Source organism: Notolabrus celidotus, chromosome 1 (assembly GCF_009762535.1).
Source record: "Notolabrus celidotus isolate fNotCel1 chromosome 1, fNotCel1.pri, whole genome shotgun sequence".
Classification (NCBI taxonomy): Eukaryota; Metazoa; Chordata; class Actinopteri; order Labriformes; family Labridae; genus Notolabrus; species Notolabrus celidotus.
The window spans coordinates 8943062-8961481 of record NC_048272.1 but is presented as its reverse complement, the minus strand read 5'-3'; the positions used below and the strand labels follow the sequence as shown (position 1 = coordinate 8961481).

The following is an 18420-nucleotide window of genomic DNA, read 5'->3' as shown; positions in this document are numbered from 1 at the left end:
ATGTACGTATTAAACATGCCATATTTCTTTATATATATATATATATATATATATATATATATTTAACTTTAAAAAGAAGCACTAGAGTGGCAACATATAAATCTACAAGGACTCAAAGAGAAGATGTTTATTCAAAGTCACTATTTGAAGTACTTTATAAAGGTACAACACTAAAGGCGTTTTTGGACCGCAGGAACTCTACCCCGGAACTACGTGTGATTCGACCGGAGGAACCAGGGTCTAAATTTAGTTCAGGGGTTGAGTGTTAGTACTTTTCAAAGGTCCTGGGACTTTCAGTTGAACGTAACGGTTATTGTGAAGTTTACACAGTTGTTGAAACACAGAGGGAGTTCCTGGGAATGCATACTAGTTTCATTTTTTATTAAGATTTCAAAATATTATTTAATATAAATTTTTTTCTCCATACTTTACTGGCCTGATTTGCACAATCTACCTGGGACATCAGTCCCCGGTTTAGACGCAGACAACAATGGGGGCACAGGAACCTTTGAGTTCTGGGGAAAGCAGTTCTGGGGGCTAGAAGACCCCAGAACTTTTGGTCGAAATGCACCTTGAAGCTACAAGCATTTTTCTGCAAAGTAGTCTAAATGTTTTAGATTTTAACATCAGGTCCCATGACAAAAAGCCAATCATAGTTTAGGATGTTGAGCTGGCACATGAGGTGGCCAATCCGATCCGAAAGGAAGCCCATGCCACCCCTGGCTACCCCTCTGGATCTGCCCCTGTACATTACAATAAGTGGTTCTGGATGTAAGCATTGAAGCCTGTAGAGTCTCATCTCCAGACAAGGCAGTGGCCTAAAGAAAGCCTTCTCCTTTATATTGGTTCTCACATTTCCAGTCACATCTACCTCTAACTGCAACTTTTGTCTGTCCACACCCTCTACAGTAATGGCAGCTTCTTGCCAGACAGGGCACAAAGAGGGAAACAGTGCTGAAAGCTACTCCTGCATGTCTTATTATCCATCAGTGTGGCTCAGTCCAGTCACTGATAAAGTAGCTGTTAAGTTGAGTTCACCTTAAGGCATGTGTTCACAACCCATGCCACCTGCACACTTATATTTAGGGGGATTCTGGTGTTTTTCAACCTGGGCTTTTTTAATTTGTTTACATGTTAAGTTTGAGACTGTAAGTGACAAAAGCAAGTGCTTTCAGTGGTTCTAACTTGCTCGCCTGTAATTGCCCCAAAGGAATACATTTGTAAGCCTTGTTGCAGCTGATTGCTGAAGCTTTCAAATTGAGTAATTTCAATCAATTTGAATATACAAGACATTTCCTCACACAAACTTAAGAATTAAAGGCCCATGATGAAAGATAAAGGAATCCCTTTTCTGTTGTTAAATGTAAGTATTTACAGTTTTCTTTGAAAGCCTATTTTGTAAAGAGGAGGGTGATTTTTGAGGGGTTTGGACTCTATATTCTGGCTCAGACTGGGTTTGTGAAGGGTGGTTCTGACCTAGAGTGTCTGCATGCTTTTTTTCTGGGGGTGGGGGGGTGGGGGCATCAAATTGTGTGAATATCAAGAGGAGACTTTAATTTTTCAAGTTTTTTGGCTGTTCCGTTATCAGAGGCTCAAACTGAGATCCAATATTGGCTTGTGAAATCACAGGAACATGACCACAAAGAAGGAGCAATTGCAATGAAGCAGTTATGAAGAAGTGAAAAAAAAAAGCCATCATATTCATATCATGGTCATCCTTGCTGTTCCGTTTCTGAAGAGCGTCTGATTCCTGCATGCTGTCAGTCTCTGGGTCGTATGCCGTGTGTCAGGATCTCAGTCTGGGTGCTCCGCCTGCTCTGTGCTGTGCACCTCTAGTGGAAGAAGTTTCGGTCTACTGTTTGCATGACCTGGTTAAATATGTTTACATGAATGATGATCAATAAGTATAAACACACATGATTATTATTACTCTGTTGTATTGAAAAAAAAATGTAATACTGTAATTTTGAGCTATATAATGTGAAGTGAGTAACACCAGAAGTAATGTTGTTGACAAAGTACAACACAGCACAGTGGACTTATCATTTGCATTGACTCAGATGGTCAAGACTATCTCTGAGTGACTTTTCTCCCCTCATTTAAAACTCAGATACTTTTTTCACTCAGTTTTCTCGCTGTTGCGTATATAGGTTGTCTTAAACATTTTCTTTTCACCGTCTGATACCCAGGCACAAGCAGAAAAAAAATACACATATCCTAAAGTGCCAGCCACAGTGTGAAACATAAATGGTGCTGGTAACATCAACTGTCAGCCGTGGGTGTAGCCTTCATCGTAGATTTGTCCTCTTCCTGAGTAAAAAAACTTAAGCCATAAAGAGAGTTGGGGATGTTAAACTCTACATTCAGATATGTTGTCATCTTGTGAATTTATGACTCAGATGAAGGATGGCGATGTTTCAGCAAAATGTTTATTGTAGACAAGAAAAGAGGCACAATTCTCCCCTCAACAACTAGCTGAAAACATCAATCTTACCATAATTAATTTCAGGTATGTCATGACATTATACCATATTATCTGTAGGGATAGCCAATCAGCTCATAGAAACTGTGTTGCCCATTTAAAAACACTTCCCCTGATCTGTTACTGATACATACAGGTCCATAGTGCAGTGAAATGAAGGCATCACTCTGGATTTACATGACTGTAATTGTGGAAAATATGCAAACTGTGTGCGAAGGGCTTCATGTCAACTGTATGATAGCCAATGATGATGACTTTGTTATGAAAATGGCTATTATTTGTTTGGTACCAACCTTCTGTTGAACTGGGATTTGTTTTCACTTGGCTGTGTTTGTTTTATTCTTATTTCTTTTAAAAGCTTGTTTTACCCATGACCAACACATCAAAATGCATAAAAGAAACACGTGTATATTATATATATAAATATAAGTATATATTGTATATCCTTTTTTGTAAAAGCTGTTTTGAGCTACAAATGTATGGATGCAATGCATCATGGGTTATTGAAGAAGATGTAAGAAAATACAGTGATTTGTACCCACAGAGATATGACTGCAGGAAATGAAATAAAACTTCCTTGTCTATGCATTGTGTGTTCTGTCCTCATGTAACAGCGGTAGAAGCAGTGCAGGTGAAAACAAAATTATTCATACTTACATTTACAAGTTTCATACACAGAGCAATGCATGTGTTTTTAATTGGACTATTATATTTTTATTTTTAGCTTATTAGTCTACCTTTTCTGTCTTTCATCATACTGAATGAACAATATGCCAAATCCCAACATATCAAAATACGACGGACACAATAAAAAAATTTGCTATGTAACACAAACCAAATATTACCATCAAGAATGACAAAATTACAGCTGTGGCTTGTAGGCTAACAATTATACAGAGGTGTGGTCTATATAATATAATAGATATTATGATATTGATTTTTCTGTTGAGTGTATGCTGCTTATTATTTAAATAAAGATGCATTTTCTCAAAATTCTACTTATTTATATTATATTATATATATATATATATATATATATATATATATATATATACATATATATATATATATTAGGGCTGTCAATCAATTAAAATATTTAACCGCAGTTAATTGTATGATGTCCATAGTTGACTGGTGATAAATCTCAAATTGATCGCACATTTTTTAATCTGTTCTAAATGTACCTTAAAGGGATAACTGACGGGATAATAACGAGTTAACTCAAATTCTCCTTAACGCCACTAATTTATTTGACGCGCGATTAATGCGCGCACGTTCTGTGTATGACCCTCGTCCCGCCCCGTAGTTTGGGAAATCAGGAATCGATACAGCAGTAATATGACGTTGTGGATGACAAGAAGAAATAAATAAAGAGGGTGTTTTGAATGGCAAGTTCAGCTTTAAAGCACTGTCTGATGGTTCTCTGGACGAGACCAAAGTTATCTGCATTTACTGTCGATGTGACGGAGACGTATGGATGGACAATGCGTCTGCTGTTGTGATGCATGAGCTCAATCACTTTGTGTTGAGCTGCTTAAAAATACAGGATGTTTAGTTAATTGGATATTACATGGTGGTAGTGTAACGCCGTAACTTGTTAAATATTTCCAGAACTGTTAAACTTCAACAGCGTTAACTAGAAGCTGAATTAATTATACTTCAGGGCTGTGAGGAAGAAAGAGCACGGGACAACTTCTGCTGTGCGTCGTGATGCCTTTAATGACTTCCTCAACAACATAGGACAACAGCACATCGAACTCATGTGACACCTTCACTTCAACTCAAAACCATATCACCAAGAGTAACCTTAAAGATGCAGTGCAATATAGGAAATAGAAGTATTTCGAACTTCATTAAAGAACTCATTGATACAAATACTTAGACCAAAATAAATCTCATCTTACAGTAGTATTACTAAGTAATGCTACATTCAGGTCAAAATGCCCTTTCAGCGTATTTTTTGAGAAATCAATTCGAGATTAATCGGCAGTTAACTATGGACATCATACGATTAATTGCGATTAAATATTTTAATCGATTGACAGCCCTAAATAAATATATATATATATATATATATATATATATATATATATATATATATATATATATGTATATATATATATATGGCAAGCCGTTCAGGAAATAATATATTGAATGAAAGTCTGAATATATTGAATGAAACTCGATATATATGGAATGAAGTCTGAATATATTGAATGAAACTCGATATATATGGAATGAAACTCGATATATATGGAATGAAAGTCTGAATATATTGAATGAAACTCGATATATATGGAATGAAACTCGATATATATGGAATGAAAGTCTGAATATATGGAATGAAACTCGATATATATGGAATGAAAGTCTGAATATATGGAATGAAACTCGATATATATGGAATGAAAGTCTGAATATATGGAATGAAAGTCTGAATATATGGAATGAAACTTGATATATATGGAATGAAAGTCTGAATATATGGAATGAAACTTGATATATATGGAATGAAAGTCTGAATATATGGAATGAAACTTGATATATATGGAATGAAAGTCTGAATATATGGAATGAAACTTGATATATATGGAATGAAAGTCTGAATATATGGAATGAAACTCGATATATATGGAATGAAGTCTGAATATATGGAATGAAACTTGATATATATGGAATGAAAGTCTGAATATATTGAATGAAACTTGATATATATGGAATGAAGTCTGAATATATGGAATGAAACTTGATATATATGGAATGAAGTCTGAATATATTGAATGAAAGCTTAAATAAGTACTCTGAACACCACTTCTAATCGTATTGTTTTATTGTCATCAAAGAGACTCATCTTTTATTAATGTCTCTCTGAAAATAACCTTTTGCACTTCTTTTTAGTGTTTCTGAGGGGACACATTTTCCTCTACCTCTGTAACCTGTGGTAATTTGGTCGTACTTTTTCATTACACTCACTCACTGTCAGATGATGCACACAGGTATGAGCTCCACCTGTTAACATTGAACAGGATGCTACATTATCACAAGTCATAACAAAAGTTAGCTAGCGAACTAGAGGACTGAACCACCTGAATAAAGAAGGGGCAATATCTTTAGCCTTTGTAGAAGTGTGTATAACCTGTGATATTTAATATTTTCGTATTTTCACTTGTTTACTACCCTCCTAAATGCTTCTGCAGCCCACTGCTTCGTGTTCCTCTCGTCTCTCTGTGCAGACGGTCCGATCATCACTTTTGGATGAAACCAACTTAATAGAGAGGAGGGGTGGGTTCCTTTTTCCTATACGGATTGACTTAACAGCACATGCATTACCCAAGGGGTTGATAACCCCTTCATTAATTAAAATTGCAGTGAAAACATCTCGTGTCTCCCTCATGGTTGCATTACTAAAAGCTACGTCTAACCGGAAAACAAAATCACACCCCTATGATCACACCCCAGAAAGACAAGATGGCGCAGGCCATACATGACGTGATTTTTCATTCCATATATTCCGAGTTTCATTCCATATATATCGAGTTTCATTCAATATATTCAGACTTCATTCCATATATATCGAGTTTCATTCCATATATATCAAGTTTCATTCAATATATTCAGACTTCATTCCATATATATCGAGTTTCATTCAATATATTCAGACTTCATTCCATATATATCAAGTTTCATTCCATATATTCAGACTTCATTCCATATATATCAAGTTTCATTCCATATATATCAAGTTTCATTCAATATATTCAGACTTCATTCCATATATATCAAGTTTCATTCCATATATATCAAGTTTCATTCCATATATTCAGACTTCATTCCATATATATCAAGTTTCATTCCATATATATCAAGTTTCATTCCATATATTCAGACTTCATTCCATATATATCAAGTTTCATTCCATATATATCAAGTTTCATTCCATATATTCAGACTTCATTCCATATATATCAAGTTTCATTCCATATATATCAAGTTTCATTCAATATATTCAGACTTTCAATCCATATATTCAGACTTCATTCCATATATATTAATTTCCTGAACGGCTTGCCATATATATATATATATATATATATATATATATATATATGTATATATATACTCAGTTTTGAACTTTTAGAATTTTTCTCTCTAATGTTTTTATTTTTTTATTTCGCCTTCATCTCTCATCATGGTGAGAATATAAAAAGGCCGCACAGTGGCACAAAGAAACACAGTAGTACAATAGTTTTTTAATGTAACAGAACCATACAAGCTGGACGTACTAAAGACATGCGATGAGATTTAAAAAAATATTAAAACAATCATTCAGTAGCATGTGAATTCCCAGAGGACTGTTACATGTATAGCTACTGTCTTACGATATATCTTATTCTCCTCTACTACCTCTGTAAAAAACATAAACTCCCACGCCCACAGAGGTGATCAGTTTTTGTCAAACCAGTCACTTATCCAAAACAGTCCATTGAGCTGACTGTCAACAGAAAACATACAAATACAATCCAACATCATAACTGTCACACTTCTTTTTCTCCTGCATCCACCACAGCGGTTCTCCTCAGTCTCTCTTTGACTTGGAGGAACTCTGGTCCCTCTCGCAGTCGCTCTTTGTCTCTCTCCAGCTGTGGATGAAATGAAAAACAAACTCAAATTTGGAGCTTAATTCACCAAAATGAAAGGGATTAACTTTAAAACAATTCAATTCTCTGTATGCTTGTAAATAGAACATCCAGTAGTCATTAATACTTGTTTGGTGTCTGGCTAATCCATGGTTCTTTTGTAGGAGCTGAGACAAGCCTGCACTGTCTGAAACAATGACTTCAATGCCCTCTGCTGGCTGACTGCAGGATATCTTCTTCTACTGATCAAAATATTTTGTTTCAAATAAAATGCAATAAGAAATAATTTCAGGAAAGAAAATTGGATGAAATGTCAGCCCCTAAGATGTGATGAGAAGATTGTTTTATTTAAAAAAAGTTTGTCCGATGCAAACCTTTTCTAGCCGCTGATGTCTCCTCAGCAGCTCTTGCTGAAGCGGTGATCCGCTCTTCTGTGCCTCATTCTGATCCCTGCTTGCCTTCATCCTTTGTTCCCATTTTCTCTTTTCTAAAGCCCTCTGGAGTTCACTCTTTCCTTCTTGCAGCACTCTCCTGACAGGAGCACAAAAAGACTTTATGATCTGTGTATGCACAGTGAAACTCAAGAGTAAGTGTTAATGACTTTCTGGGAGTCTCTTAAACCTGTTGTGGGTCAGACGCAGTTCTCTGTGGAGCTCCTGGTGGTTCTTGGAGGCTGTTATAGGATTGAGAGGTTTTTGAGGTTTGATGAGATCACAGCTCTCCTCCTCATTCTGTAGTGGAGGAGCTTGAAACTCTGAGTACAGATCTTGCTGTTCAGTTTTGCGTGTCTGCATTTCTGATAGTATAGAGAAAGATATACAATTTTAATTTTACAAAAAATAAGATTTTCTTTGTCTAACTTTGTCTTCATTACAGTTTTTAACATATAAAGAATTACAACGTTGGTTCTCACAGGCTGTAATAACAACAGAGATTCAATGTTTAAATATGTTTGAGTGTTGATCACAGGCAAACAGTTTAATTGCAAGCAAATAACACATGTTTATTGACTGTCTTTTGTCTCTATGACAGTAACAAGTATGTCATGTGGGATTTACTACAATTTATACACGTAAAAGTCCTTGATGACAGTGTTCAGGTCAAAGGAGGGGCAACCCTCAGAAACAACATATTGAATTTAAAGATATCTCACCAGACTTGTTCAGGTGTGTCTTGCTTCTACGTGGCAAATGTTGGAGATCTCTCTGTCAACAAAGAAGACTTGGTTAATTACATGTCAAATGGAAAATAATTGGCTGGTTATCAAAAGATAGACTGCTTTCCTTCAAGATTGATGTCTGTAATCAATGTTACAATGTTACAATGTCATTTAGCAGACGCTTTTATCCAAAGCGACATACATACGAGAACAAGAACAACACAAGCAAAGATTTAGAAAAGAGGAAACAAGATCAGTAAGAGTAACAAAGTGCTTCAAGTCAATTTGGGTGCAGGTACTGCCAAGCAGTGTAAAGGCAATGCACAAAAGTAAGAAAGGATTTTTTTTTTTTTTTTTTTTTTCAAAATAAGGAACATCTACAATGAAGCAACCAAACAATTTAAGACCTTCCATTATCATCATCAACAATTGACATCACCACAATAATGACCAATGTACCAAGTGCTGGGTCACTCAAGAGCTGAACACAGATTCCCAGAGTAGAGAAGGACAGTGCGAGTCAATTGTAGCTGGAAGACATGATCTGCCACTGGGGACAACAGTGGAGAACAGTCTAGCTAAGTGCATAGTGCTTCTTAAAGAGCTGGGTCTTTAGCTGTCTTTTGAAAGTAGAGAGGGACTCTGCAGATCGTATGGAGTTGGCCAATTCATTCCACCATTTAGGGGCAACAGAAAAGAAGAGTCGAGCTAGTGATTTCGATTTTGAGGCCTTGTGTGCTGGAAGCTTTTCAGAGGCTGAGTGTAGCGGGCGAGAAGGGCAGTAGACCTGGATGAGGGGTTCCAGGTACACTGGAGCAGTTTTGGTGACTGCTTTGTAAGTCATGATTAGAGTTTTGTATCTGATGCGAGCTGCAACTGGAAGCCAGTAATCAAATATGTTTCAAAAAAGGTAACACATAAAAGCATTAATGGACAGAAATCTCACAATCACGTCAACAGTACAATTTCACACAAATGGTGGTAACGGTAGAGGCTACACAAAGCTGCATTATGATGCTGACAGACAAATGAAGTGTCTAGTTCCACATGTCCAGTGAAGCGAGCGAGCAGCCTGATGGGTGAGGTGGAGGCCTGCCACCTCATTAATGACAGCATCAAACAAAACACAGTTTGATCCCCATTGAGCTCCTCATTTACTAGACTTTGAGCAGAATGAATGGCCAAGCAAAGGATTATTCCCCCATGGGATTTACACTGGACTTGTGAATCTAATTACTCTTGCAGAGTTTGTTGTTTAATTAAATATCTGATGGTGATTTAAATGTGGAAAACGTGCTTGGCAGTTCATTCTGCTCTGAGCGTGATCTATAGTGACTTAATCACTCTGTGTATGTTACATAATGTTTGTTGTAGCCTTGATGTTGCTTGCATTTGAGATATGAAAGCGAAGTCATGTGTTCGCAAACCAGCGAAAAAGTAAAGTTTAAACAAGACGACAGTAAGTTGTCAGAATGAGGAAAAAAGTAGAATCTAAATGAGGCATTTTAATGACAACTCTGCTGCTGGCTGCTGTTTGTCTGATGAGAGGAGAGTCATGCTGTTTGGCTAAATCTCCAACGGTGGATATGTGTGGAGAAGAATTAATAGGACGTGACGGGATAAACACTCTCTGAGGCCCACTCTCCAGGGTTGGAAAAGCTCTTATTTTGTCGGTTAAAGACGTGTTTGGTTTAAGCCCTGGCTGTCTTCGGGATATAAAAGGCAGACACAACAGCAACAGAGACTCAAAAAAGTTCTGCAAAGATGCTCATTAACAACACACAATTAGTACTAATTTATAATGACACACAGGCAAAGGGCTAAACATAGTGAAACTGATATCTTTTAGGCTTTTTCATCTTTAATCTAACAAACAAGGCATGCCAAGAAAGTTTTTGATGCCAAGAAATCAACAAACTTACCTTCTTGCCATGAGAGACTCCCATGTCCTCAGGCTGTGGTGCCCTCACAGACACTTCCTAGGCTCACAGTGGACAGAGTTTCAATAATACTTTGGGTTTACTCTCCCTCTTTCTCTCTCTCTTTTCCAGCGGCCAAGAATGCCAGAGAGGGGAAACTGTTCTGTGTATGGACCAATGATGATGCTCCGAGAGAAACAGCAATCAAGTGGAAGACAAACCCTGGGGCTGGAGAAGAGGCCAAAAGTACTGGGAGTATGTTTACCAGTCAAGTACAGAACTTTACAAGAGTAGATCCAGTTAAAGGTAATTAACACCTCTACTGCACTACATCCACGATGGAAATAATTTGCCTTCACACTACTAAATATGAGCTGTAGCTATTGATAACCATTCAAAACAAATTATGTAATACAGTAAGCTTGATTTATTATCATATTTTAGCAGTGTTGCCAAACTTTCCTGGTGTGTAAATCCAGGTTGGGCAAAATATTCCAAAAGAAGACAAACTTCCCTTTAAAATTCTCACACTTGTTGTTTTCATTTGTATATCGCTCTAGTCCCCAAGAGGTGAGAACAAAAGGAAAAGTGCTGAAAAGAAAGCACCTCCACAGGAAATAAAGACATTTTAAAAGAAAAGGGCAGATCACAAAAATGTTCTCACTCAAGGAAACAGAACAAATGTTGTTTATTTTTCTTAAAAGGACAAAACTGATGGCCTATTAGAGAATAACAACAATAGATATTTGCAAAGCACAAAGTTTCTCATTCTTTTTTAGTCCTTGATTTTCTCGTATTATTTTCAACATGAGTCAAGCCTAGTCAGTATTAGTTTTAAGGGTTAGATTCACAAATGGCAAACTTTCACAAAGTAATCTTACAATCTGCATAAAAAGAAACATGTATCCCTTGTTAAACCCCATTGGGAAAAAAATCAAATGTAACAAATTACAAAAAGAATTAACCAACAAATCAAAGTATAAACAAATAATCTTAAAAACTACCATATGAAGTAGAAAACGTTGAAAAACATTGTCAATAATTCAAAGTGAACAACATGAAGTATTCTCTTGCTAGCGTTAGTACTCCAGATGCATGAAAAAGCCTTCTGTGTATAAACCCAAACCATAGACTGTATAATAACATGGAAAGTGTGACAGCTTCCCAAAAGTGAAGCCAAAAGGTTTAAAGCTCCCCCTTCTGATTAGTTGCAGTACGGGTCATGAAGCAAGCCTTCTGGGACCTGAGTCAAACACACTTACATTTCCTTTCATTATTTCTCAAATATGGTTTCTGTAATTATTGTTAGTTTGTACTATGTTGATTTATATCCAACATTTACAGAGCTGTCAACAGTAGATTTGACAGCTCTGTTGACAAATGTGACTCCTGTGACTGCTGTGCCCTGGAATACAGTCGAAAAGGTCTAGTGAAAGAGTGAAGCTAACACAAGCACTTCCCTGAACTGTGAATGTCTGCTTTATATCAGACTATTGAAGCAGTTACGCTGTGGACTACACCAACACTTTCCCCAATGTGGATCACACAGGTTTGTTTGTTTGCTTTTCTCTCTCTCTCTCTCTCTCTCTCTCTCCATCCTCTCTCTCTCTCTCTCTCTCTCTCTCTCTCTCTCTCTCTCTCTCTCTCTCTCTCTCTCTGTGTGTGTGTGTGTGTGTGTGTGTGTGTTTGTTGTTGGACTAACACACCCTGCTCCCAGCTAACTTTAGCTACTGTCTGTATTGTTCTCTTGGTGGTGTAAGGGGAACTCAAGGTATTCAGTAAACTGAAAACCTACTGTCAATTTCCCACACAAAGGTGTCTGAGTCTTTTACATTTTCATGGGTAAGTCTTGAAGTCAAACTTTGTCTTCCTGCTGAGAAGCCTCTGATTCGTCTTCGCCAGGTATGGTCATTGGGTAACAGCCACCCATCTCCACCACATGCGGCCACTCATCATAAATGTTGGTTTTTTCGTCATTGACAGACACCTGTCACATGAGCAGAGATTGAATCATTTGTTTAAACATCAATCATCTTGCTTTTTTTGTACTTTTTGATTTATAAAATAGATGACATATTAAAGCGCAGGTAAAGACTTGCTTACTCTCTCAAAGAGGCTTTTTTCTTTCGCCCCAATCTTTCCAGCAAATATCCAGCCATCTTTTTTTTTTAAAGACTGGATGAAACGACTTCCCATTGATTCAAATACATCCCTAATTTCATCTGTCATCCTGCCACAGAGAAAAAGAAAATGTTACATTGTGTTATTTCCAATTATTTTAGATTTTGCATCATGAAGATTTACACTTACCGTGGTGTCACATTCATGTACGAGGCCACCAAAACAATACTACCAGGTTTTATTGTTTTCAGGTATTCCAGGATATTATTTTTGCCTTTGGTTAGAGTTTGCAAAGGAAAAAAAAACAGCAACATAATTAGTAATTTCTATAAATTAAAACCGAAAACAAAATTTAAAAGGTTGTGAAAACTCTTACCGCCACTGATCATATTAAAATATCCAAACTTTTCCAAGTCTCCCCTTTCACCTAAGTTTGGTAAAAGCACATTAATAACAATTGAGCTGGACAAAAGGTACTGAGCTTATTTTGTGACCCTTCTCAAGTTTACTTTGTTGTGGAACTGTTGTCTAAATGTTTTTTGGATGAGGTCATTAAGGACTTTTACTCTGTCTTGTAGACACGCTATCAAACTCCACAATTAAGTGTACGTAATGTCATTGAAAGTTCCAAAAAAGTTGATTTCATGACATGAGGAAGACCGTTTTATCAGTTACTGTTTTAAAGATCAATAATACACTTTGACCTTCATAGTTTGGTAATTTATATATTATTATACATTATAATATTGTTACATGGTTTTGTGTGGTACTTGATTATGATTGGTCATTACATAACAGTTTACAGCAGCAACCTGCTGTCTCTGGAAAGCAGACTGTTGTAAAAAATAACAAACCTTTACTGTGTGCAGTAAGAAGTCCAGAAAATGTACTTTCAGTTTTTTGTTTTTTTTTTACGTAGGAGAAATCAAGGAAAGAAACAAAAACAGTGGTGAAAAGGAAGTCAGGTTGAAAGACACAAGAACTGTAGCTATGACAAAAAAATAAATAAATAACAAAACTGATAATGGTGTAAAAAGTAAGCACTCAACAGAACACTGTATGGGAAATGGTGGTGTTTATCAAGTCCTGCTGACACTGTCAGGGTTCCAATCTTCTGTAACACCCCGCTCAATATACATTATCCCTTACATACAAATACACAATAAGAATTTGTGGTTTCTACTCACCATTTACCACCACAATGTTGATTCCTGGGCCGATATTATTCAACACATGACTCATGATGCTGTTGAAATACCAACAAGGTTAAGTTTCAATGCAGATAAACTTATTTTTTTTATCTTAAAGCCATAGCAATGTTTTTTTTTTGGATGTTTTGCAGTGGGGTTGGATGAGGTACTAACCAACACTTATTGTAATGTGTACAGTAGATTAGAGTCACCACAGATCCTGTTTGGAGAAACTGACTGTAGTTCCTACACCGAAGCTAAGCCATGTACTGCCGGAGACTGAGTCAGGGGTACCACATAGGTTAAAGGAGACAATCAAAAACCTTTCAGTTTAAATGTATGCTATATTTTTGGAATATTGTCCTGCTTCCCCTTGACATAGACCACCCTTTCCTATGGCACTACGCTGTATCAGATCAACTGTTCTTGTCCACGGTTAGTAAGAAAGGTAACAAATAATGGAGAATACAATGTCGTGGAAATGATAAAACGACATTGACAGTGGGGAAAAAAGGATGCTTATATAAACTTAAGGACTTAACTGTTACAGGAAAACCTTTGTGGTTGATCATTCATTTCTTTAACTCTTGCTTTCCTGATGGTTGGGTACAGTAGTAAAATAATCTCACTGGGTGCTTTTGTATAACACTCATAAGAAAGTTATTACTACAGATATGAAGTTGTCCCTCATGGAGCGTTGGTGTTCACATACAGTGAAGTTGTTGTCAGTCAACAGAGGTGACCAGGGCCCACTTTGTTTGGACAGTCTGGTAGAAGACAAGCAAGCACCAATTGGGATGTCTTCAGGATAGTGAGGTTTGATATCAGTCTGTGTTTGCTACAACTCTTTCTGCATACACACACATATGATGACATACGCTGCACGGCATTCGAAGGAACACAGGACTGTTGTACGATTGCAAACAAAGTCCTACAGTAAAGGGCTGGTAATGTCGAGGTGAGGCAGTTTGAAATTGAAAATAAATCATGTACTTGAACCAAAATGTATTTTTACATGTGGGGTGTTTTAAGTATGTGCTTCTTGTGACCCTCTCTGCAGGGATACATGGCTTAACCGCTGTGTTCTGCAATTTACTGTGCATAGCATAGCAACCCCACTTAAATAAAATGTTAATGCAGGTACTGTCACAATGAACACATACATTTTACCATTGAAGCAGATCTTCGGTCCAACAACGTTAGCTGCTCCACTCCAGATATGGAAATCAAAGGTATCAGGTGGGCAGGCTTTTGATAAGCTACACTTTATGACAGCTGAAAATTCAGTTGGGAAAACGCTTAAAGTTGTACTTCGCCAAAGAGTTATTGTTAAAAAGATGAGTCTCACCAATGTTTACTTACTGTCTGTAAACTTGTCTTTAGGTTGATCACCATAATTGAACCCTGAAATAAAACAATGCAGACAGTATAATTAATACAAACATGTACTGAGGTAGCTCAGGAATAAAAGATGAAGTAAGACGAAATGAGCTCACCAATCATTTGTAGTGGATCACTCTGTACATCAAATACAATGAAGATTCCCCATATTAGTAAGGAGAGGCTAGTAAGAATGGCTGTAATTTTGATATTATCTGCCAACCACAAAAAGCACAGACAAATGAGGATCTGCAAGTCACAACAAAAACTACCTTTTTTGTTTTTTTTAGGTAAAATCTCACCTCGACATCTCATATCTGCTGTGGATTAGAGGACCGTCTGTTGCTGAAGGCTTTTGAAATGCACTTCAAGTATTTTCCTGTCAACAAGAAATATTGTAGATACTGCCGAGCTTTGGTGTCATATCATCTGTGAACACTCTTCCTGATAAATCCTACAACCGCACCTTGTGGGAGCAGGTGCTGGATATGCAAAGAAAACGTGTCAGCCCTCCTCCTCCTCCTTGTGCTACTTACAAACCAGGATGTGGTATTATACACACATACACACACATCCACACGCACACAAAGACACAGTGAACTAGATGATCAAGTTTCTTTCTCCGACAGTGTCATGTATGAGATATGTCAAGCAGTAATTGATACTGTTAGTATGGGAACAATGGGATTCACCAGAGGAATACTGTGTTGAGTTGGCGAGTAAAAACACATGTGGAACTTTGAGAACCAGAAAAGCCAAAAGTTTTATATTTCAAATTGAATGAGTACATTTAAAAAGGAAAATGTTTAGAGTAACTTTGTCAATTATCAATTCTCTTTTAGTGTGTAAGTTAAAGTAGATCTGATTTGACGTGTGGAGGTATGCAGAAAAATGGTGATATAAAAAACATACTCTAAAAGGTTAGAAAACAAGGAAAAAAACGTCACTTGAAAGCTTATATCAAATACATATGGTGATTGTTTTTCATGAGTGTGTCTGGTGCTGCTCAAGGTTTATGCCTGGATGTCTGTAAATAAAACAAAAAAGTAAAGTCAAGACTTTCTCTTTTTATTAAAAAAAACTTTTATAATTTAGTGCTATACATTAACATTGGGGACTGATAATTGATCCATGGAAAAGGCACAAAGTCAATATTCAATAAGAAACTAAAACCAGCAGAATCAAATGAAAAACAATTGACAAAACAGCTTCCACATTGATAAACCTGTTATTGCACGTGAAAATCCAGCCATAGTTATAACAGTAAAGAAAACCTAGGCCAATGCAGAAGAAATAGTCATTACTGATGCTCAAATGAAAGGCATGGTAATCCCTTTTTACAGCAGAGCTAAGCTCTCATGTCAGTAAGCATCAGCCCTGCTGATCCCTGAACAGTAGCTGAGCTCCAGCTTTCACCTGCCTGTCCAAACAAAAATAGCATTTCCCTTCAGGCAGTAATGAGTTATGACTGTTATTAAAGTCACACGGCCTGGATCATAATAAGGTCGTAATCTATCCATCGAGAAAAACAGCTGAGTAGCAGAGTGAGGACTAAGTGAGAAGAAATAAACCCCACATTTACAGACAAGGGACAATTTACAGGAAAAACAAGCAAAAAACTGCCTTAAATAGCTGCCACGAAACCTCCACGACAGTTTCAGTGCTTTTTGAATTAAAAGTCCTCTGAACTCCACTCCAAGGATGAACACCATTCTTCTAAAAGATTTTCCCTCATCTGGCGTTTTGATGACAGTGCTGGAGAACGCCGCCTAACAAGTCGCTCCATTATTTCCTGGAGGTGAGGAGCTGGATTTTGATCTAGTGACTGCACAGGCCGGAGTGTAGTGAGTGTTTCATCTTGAGACCAGTCAGTGCCCTTATTTAAGCATCTGGAGTTGTTCTTTTCTTTCGGTATCTCCGCTGTTACTCTAGTTTTCCTTTTGTCAGACATATTTGTGGGGGTGAATTAATGCAGCCGAGTTAAGAAATCAGAACCATGTTGACACAGTTGATATTTAAATGTGGTCAAGATAAAACCCCCTTTATTACACACCTCTGGGTGTTTTTCTAGAAAGTGAGGGGTAGAGAAGAAGATCTCTTTGAGTCATTTTTAATTGAATTATCACAAACACATAACTGGTACTTACAAGCTGCCAAATATTTGAGCTTTAAAGGACAGCTGTCTGCTTTAGCAAGTCTTATCATCCAGTTTTGACTCTGATTATTTAGCAATAATTGAAGCACAGTGACCATGGTTAATATTTACAGAAGGTGTGTGCACTATCATTAGATGTTGCAAACATACAGTAGACATCAAAAGTCTATATACTCTTGTTAAAATGTCAGGTTTTGTGATGTAAAGAATTGAGACCAAGATAAATCATGTCAGGACTGTTTCCACCTTTAATGTGACCTATAACATGAACAATTCAATTAAAAAAAAAAAAATCTTTTAGGGAGAAGAATAAAAACTAAAATAAAGTGGTTGCATAAGTGTACACATCCTTTAACTAATAATTTTTGAAGCAACTTTTGAATTTATAACAGCACCTGTTTTTTTTGGTAGGATTCTAGCATGGCACATCTTTACTTGGCAATATTTGCCCACTCTTCTTTACAAAAGAGCTCAAAATCCATCAGATTGCGAGGGCATTTCTTGTGCACAGCCCTCTTCAGATCACCCCACAGATATTCAATTGGATGCAGCACTGGGCTCTGGCTGGGCTATTCCAAAACTTTAATCTTCTCTCGGTGAAGTCATACTTTTGTTGAGTTGGATATATGTTTTGGATCGTTGTTGTGTTGAAAGGTGAAATTCCTCTTCATCTTCATCTTTCTAACGGAGGCCTGGAGGTTTTGTGCCCAAACTGACTGTTTTTTGTAACTGTTCGTACTTCCCTCCACCTTTACTAAGGCCCTGATTCAAGCTGAAGAAAAACAGCCCCAAAGCATGATGCTATCCCCAACATGCTTCTCTGTAGGTATGGTGTTCTTTATGTTATGTGCAGTGTTGTTTTTATGCCAAACATACCTTTTGGAATTATGGCCAAAAAGTTAAACCCTGGTTTCATCAGACCATGAAACATTTGTCACGTTTTTGAGAGACTCCATGTATGTTTTTGCAAAATGTAGCCGGGCTTGGATGTTTTCATTTGTAAAAAAAAAGGCTTCCATCTTGCCACCCTACCCATAGCCGAAACATATGAAGAATATGAGAGTTTTTGTCACATGTAGTACACAGCCAGTACTAGTCAGAAATCCCTGCAGCTCCTTTAATGTTGCTGTAGGCCTCTTGGAAGCCTCCCTGACCAGTTTTCTTCTCGTCTTTTCATCAGTTTTGGAGGGATGTCCAGTTCTTGGTAATGTCACTGTTGTGCCATATTTTTTCCATTTGATGAGGACTGTCTTCGCTGTGGTCCATGGTATATCTAATGGCTTGGAACATGTTTGTACCCTTCTCCTGACTGATAACAAGAATGAGATCCCTCTGATGCTTTGGAAGCTCTCTGTGGACCATGGCTTTTGCTGTAAG

The 18420-nt window shown here is 37.1% G+C and overlaps 2 protein-coding genes across 2 annotated transcripts; both read right to left on the bottom strand.

Moving 5' to 3' along the window:
- Positions 1-6752: 6752 nt before the first annotated feature.
- On the bottom strand, positions 6753-10508 carry LOC117820831 (protein FAM107B). The gene is made up of 5 exons (XM_034694771.1): positions 10201-10508; positions 8273-8324; positions 7741-7915; positions 7494-7650; positions 6753-7122 (listed from the first exon to the last, which is right to left on the bottom strand). The coding sequence occupies exons 1-5, from the start codon at positions 10222-10224 to the stop codon at positions 7018-7020; spliced, it is 513 nt and encodes a 170-aa protein (XP_034550662.1). The 5' UTR covers positions 10225-10508; the 3' UTR covers positions 6753-7017.
- A 1386-nt stretch (positions 10509-11894) lies between these two features.
- On the bottom strand, positions 11895-15589 carry si:dkeyp-67f1.2 (uncharacterized protein LOC556106 homolog). Its single transcript, XM_034694763.1, has 9 exons — positions 15191-15589; positions 15005-15103; positions 14871-14912; positions 14672-14783; positions 13506-13564; positions 12695-12745; positions 12508-12592; positions 12301-12427; positions 11895-12184 (listed from the first exon to the last, which is right to left on the bottom strand). Exons 1-9 carry the CDS (start codon positions 15201-15203, stop codon positions 12053-12055), a joined length of 720 nt encoding a protein of 239 aa, XP_034550654.1. The 5' UTR covers positions 15204-15589; the 3' UTR covers positions 11895-12052.
- Between the last annotated feature and the right edge of the window lie 2831 nt (positions 15590-18420).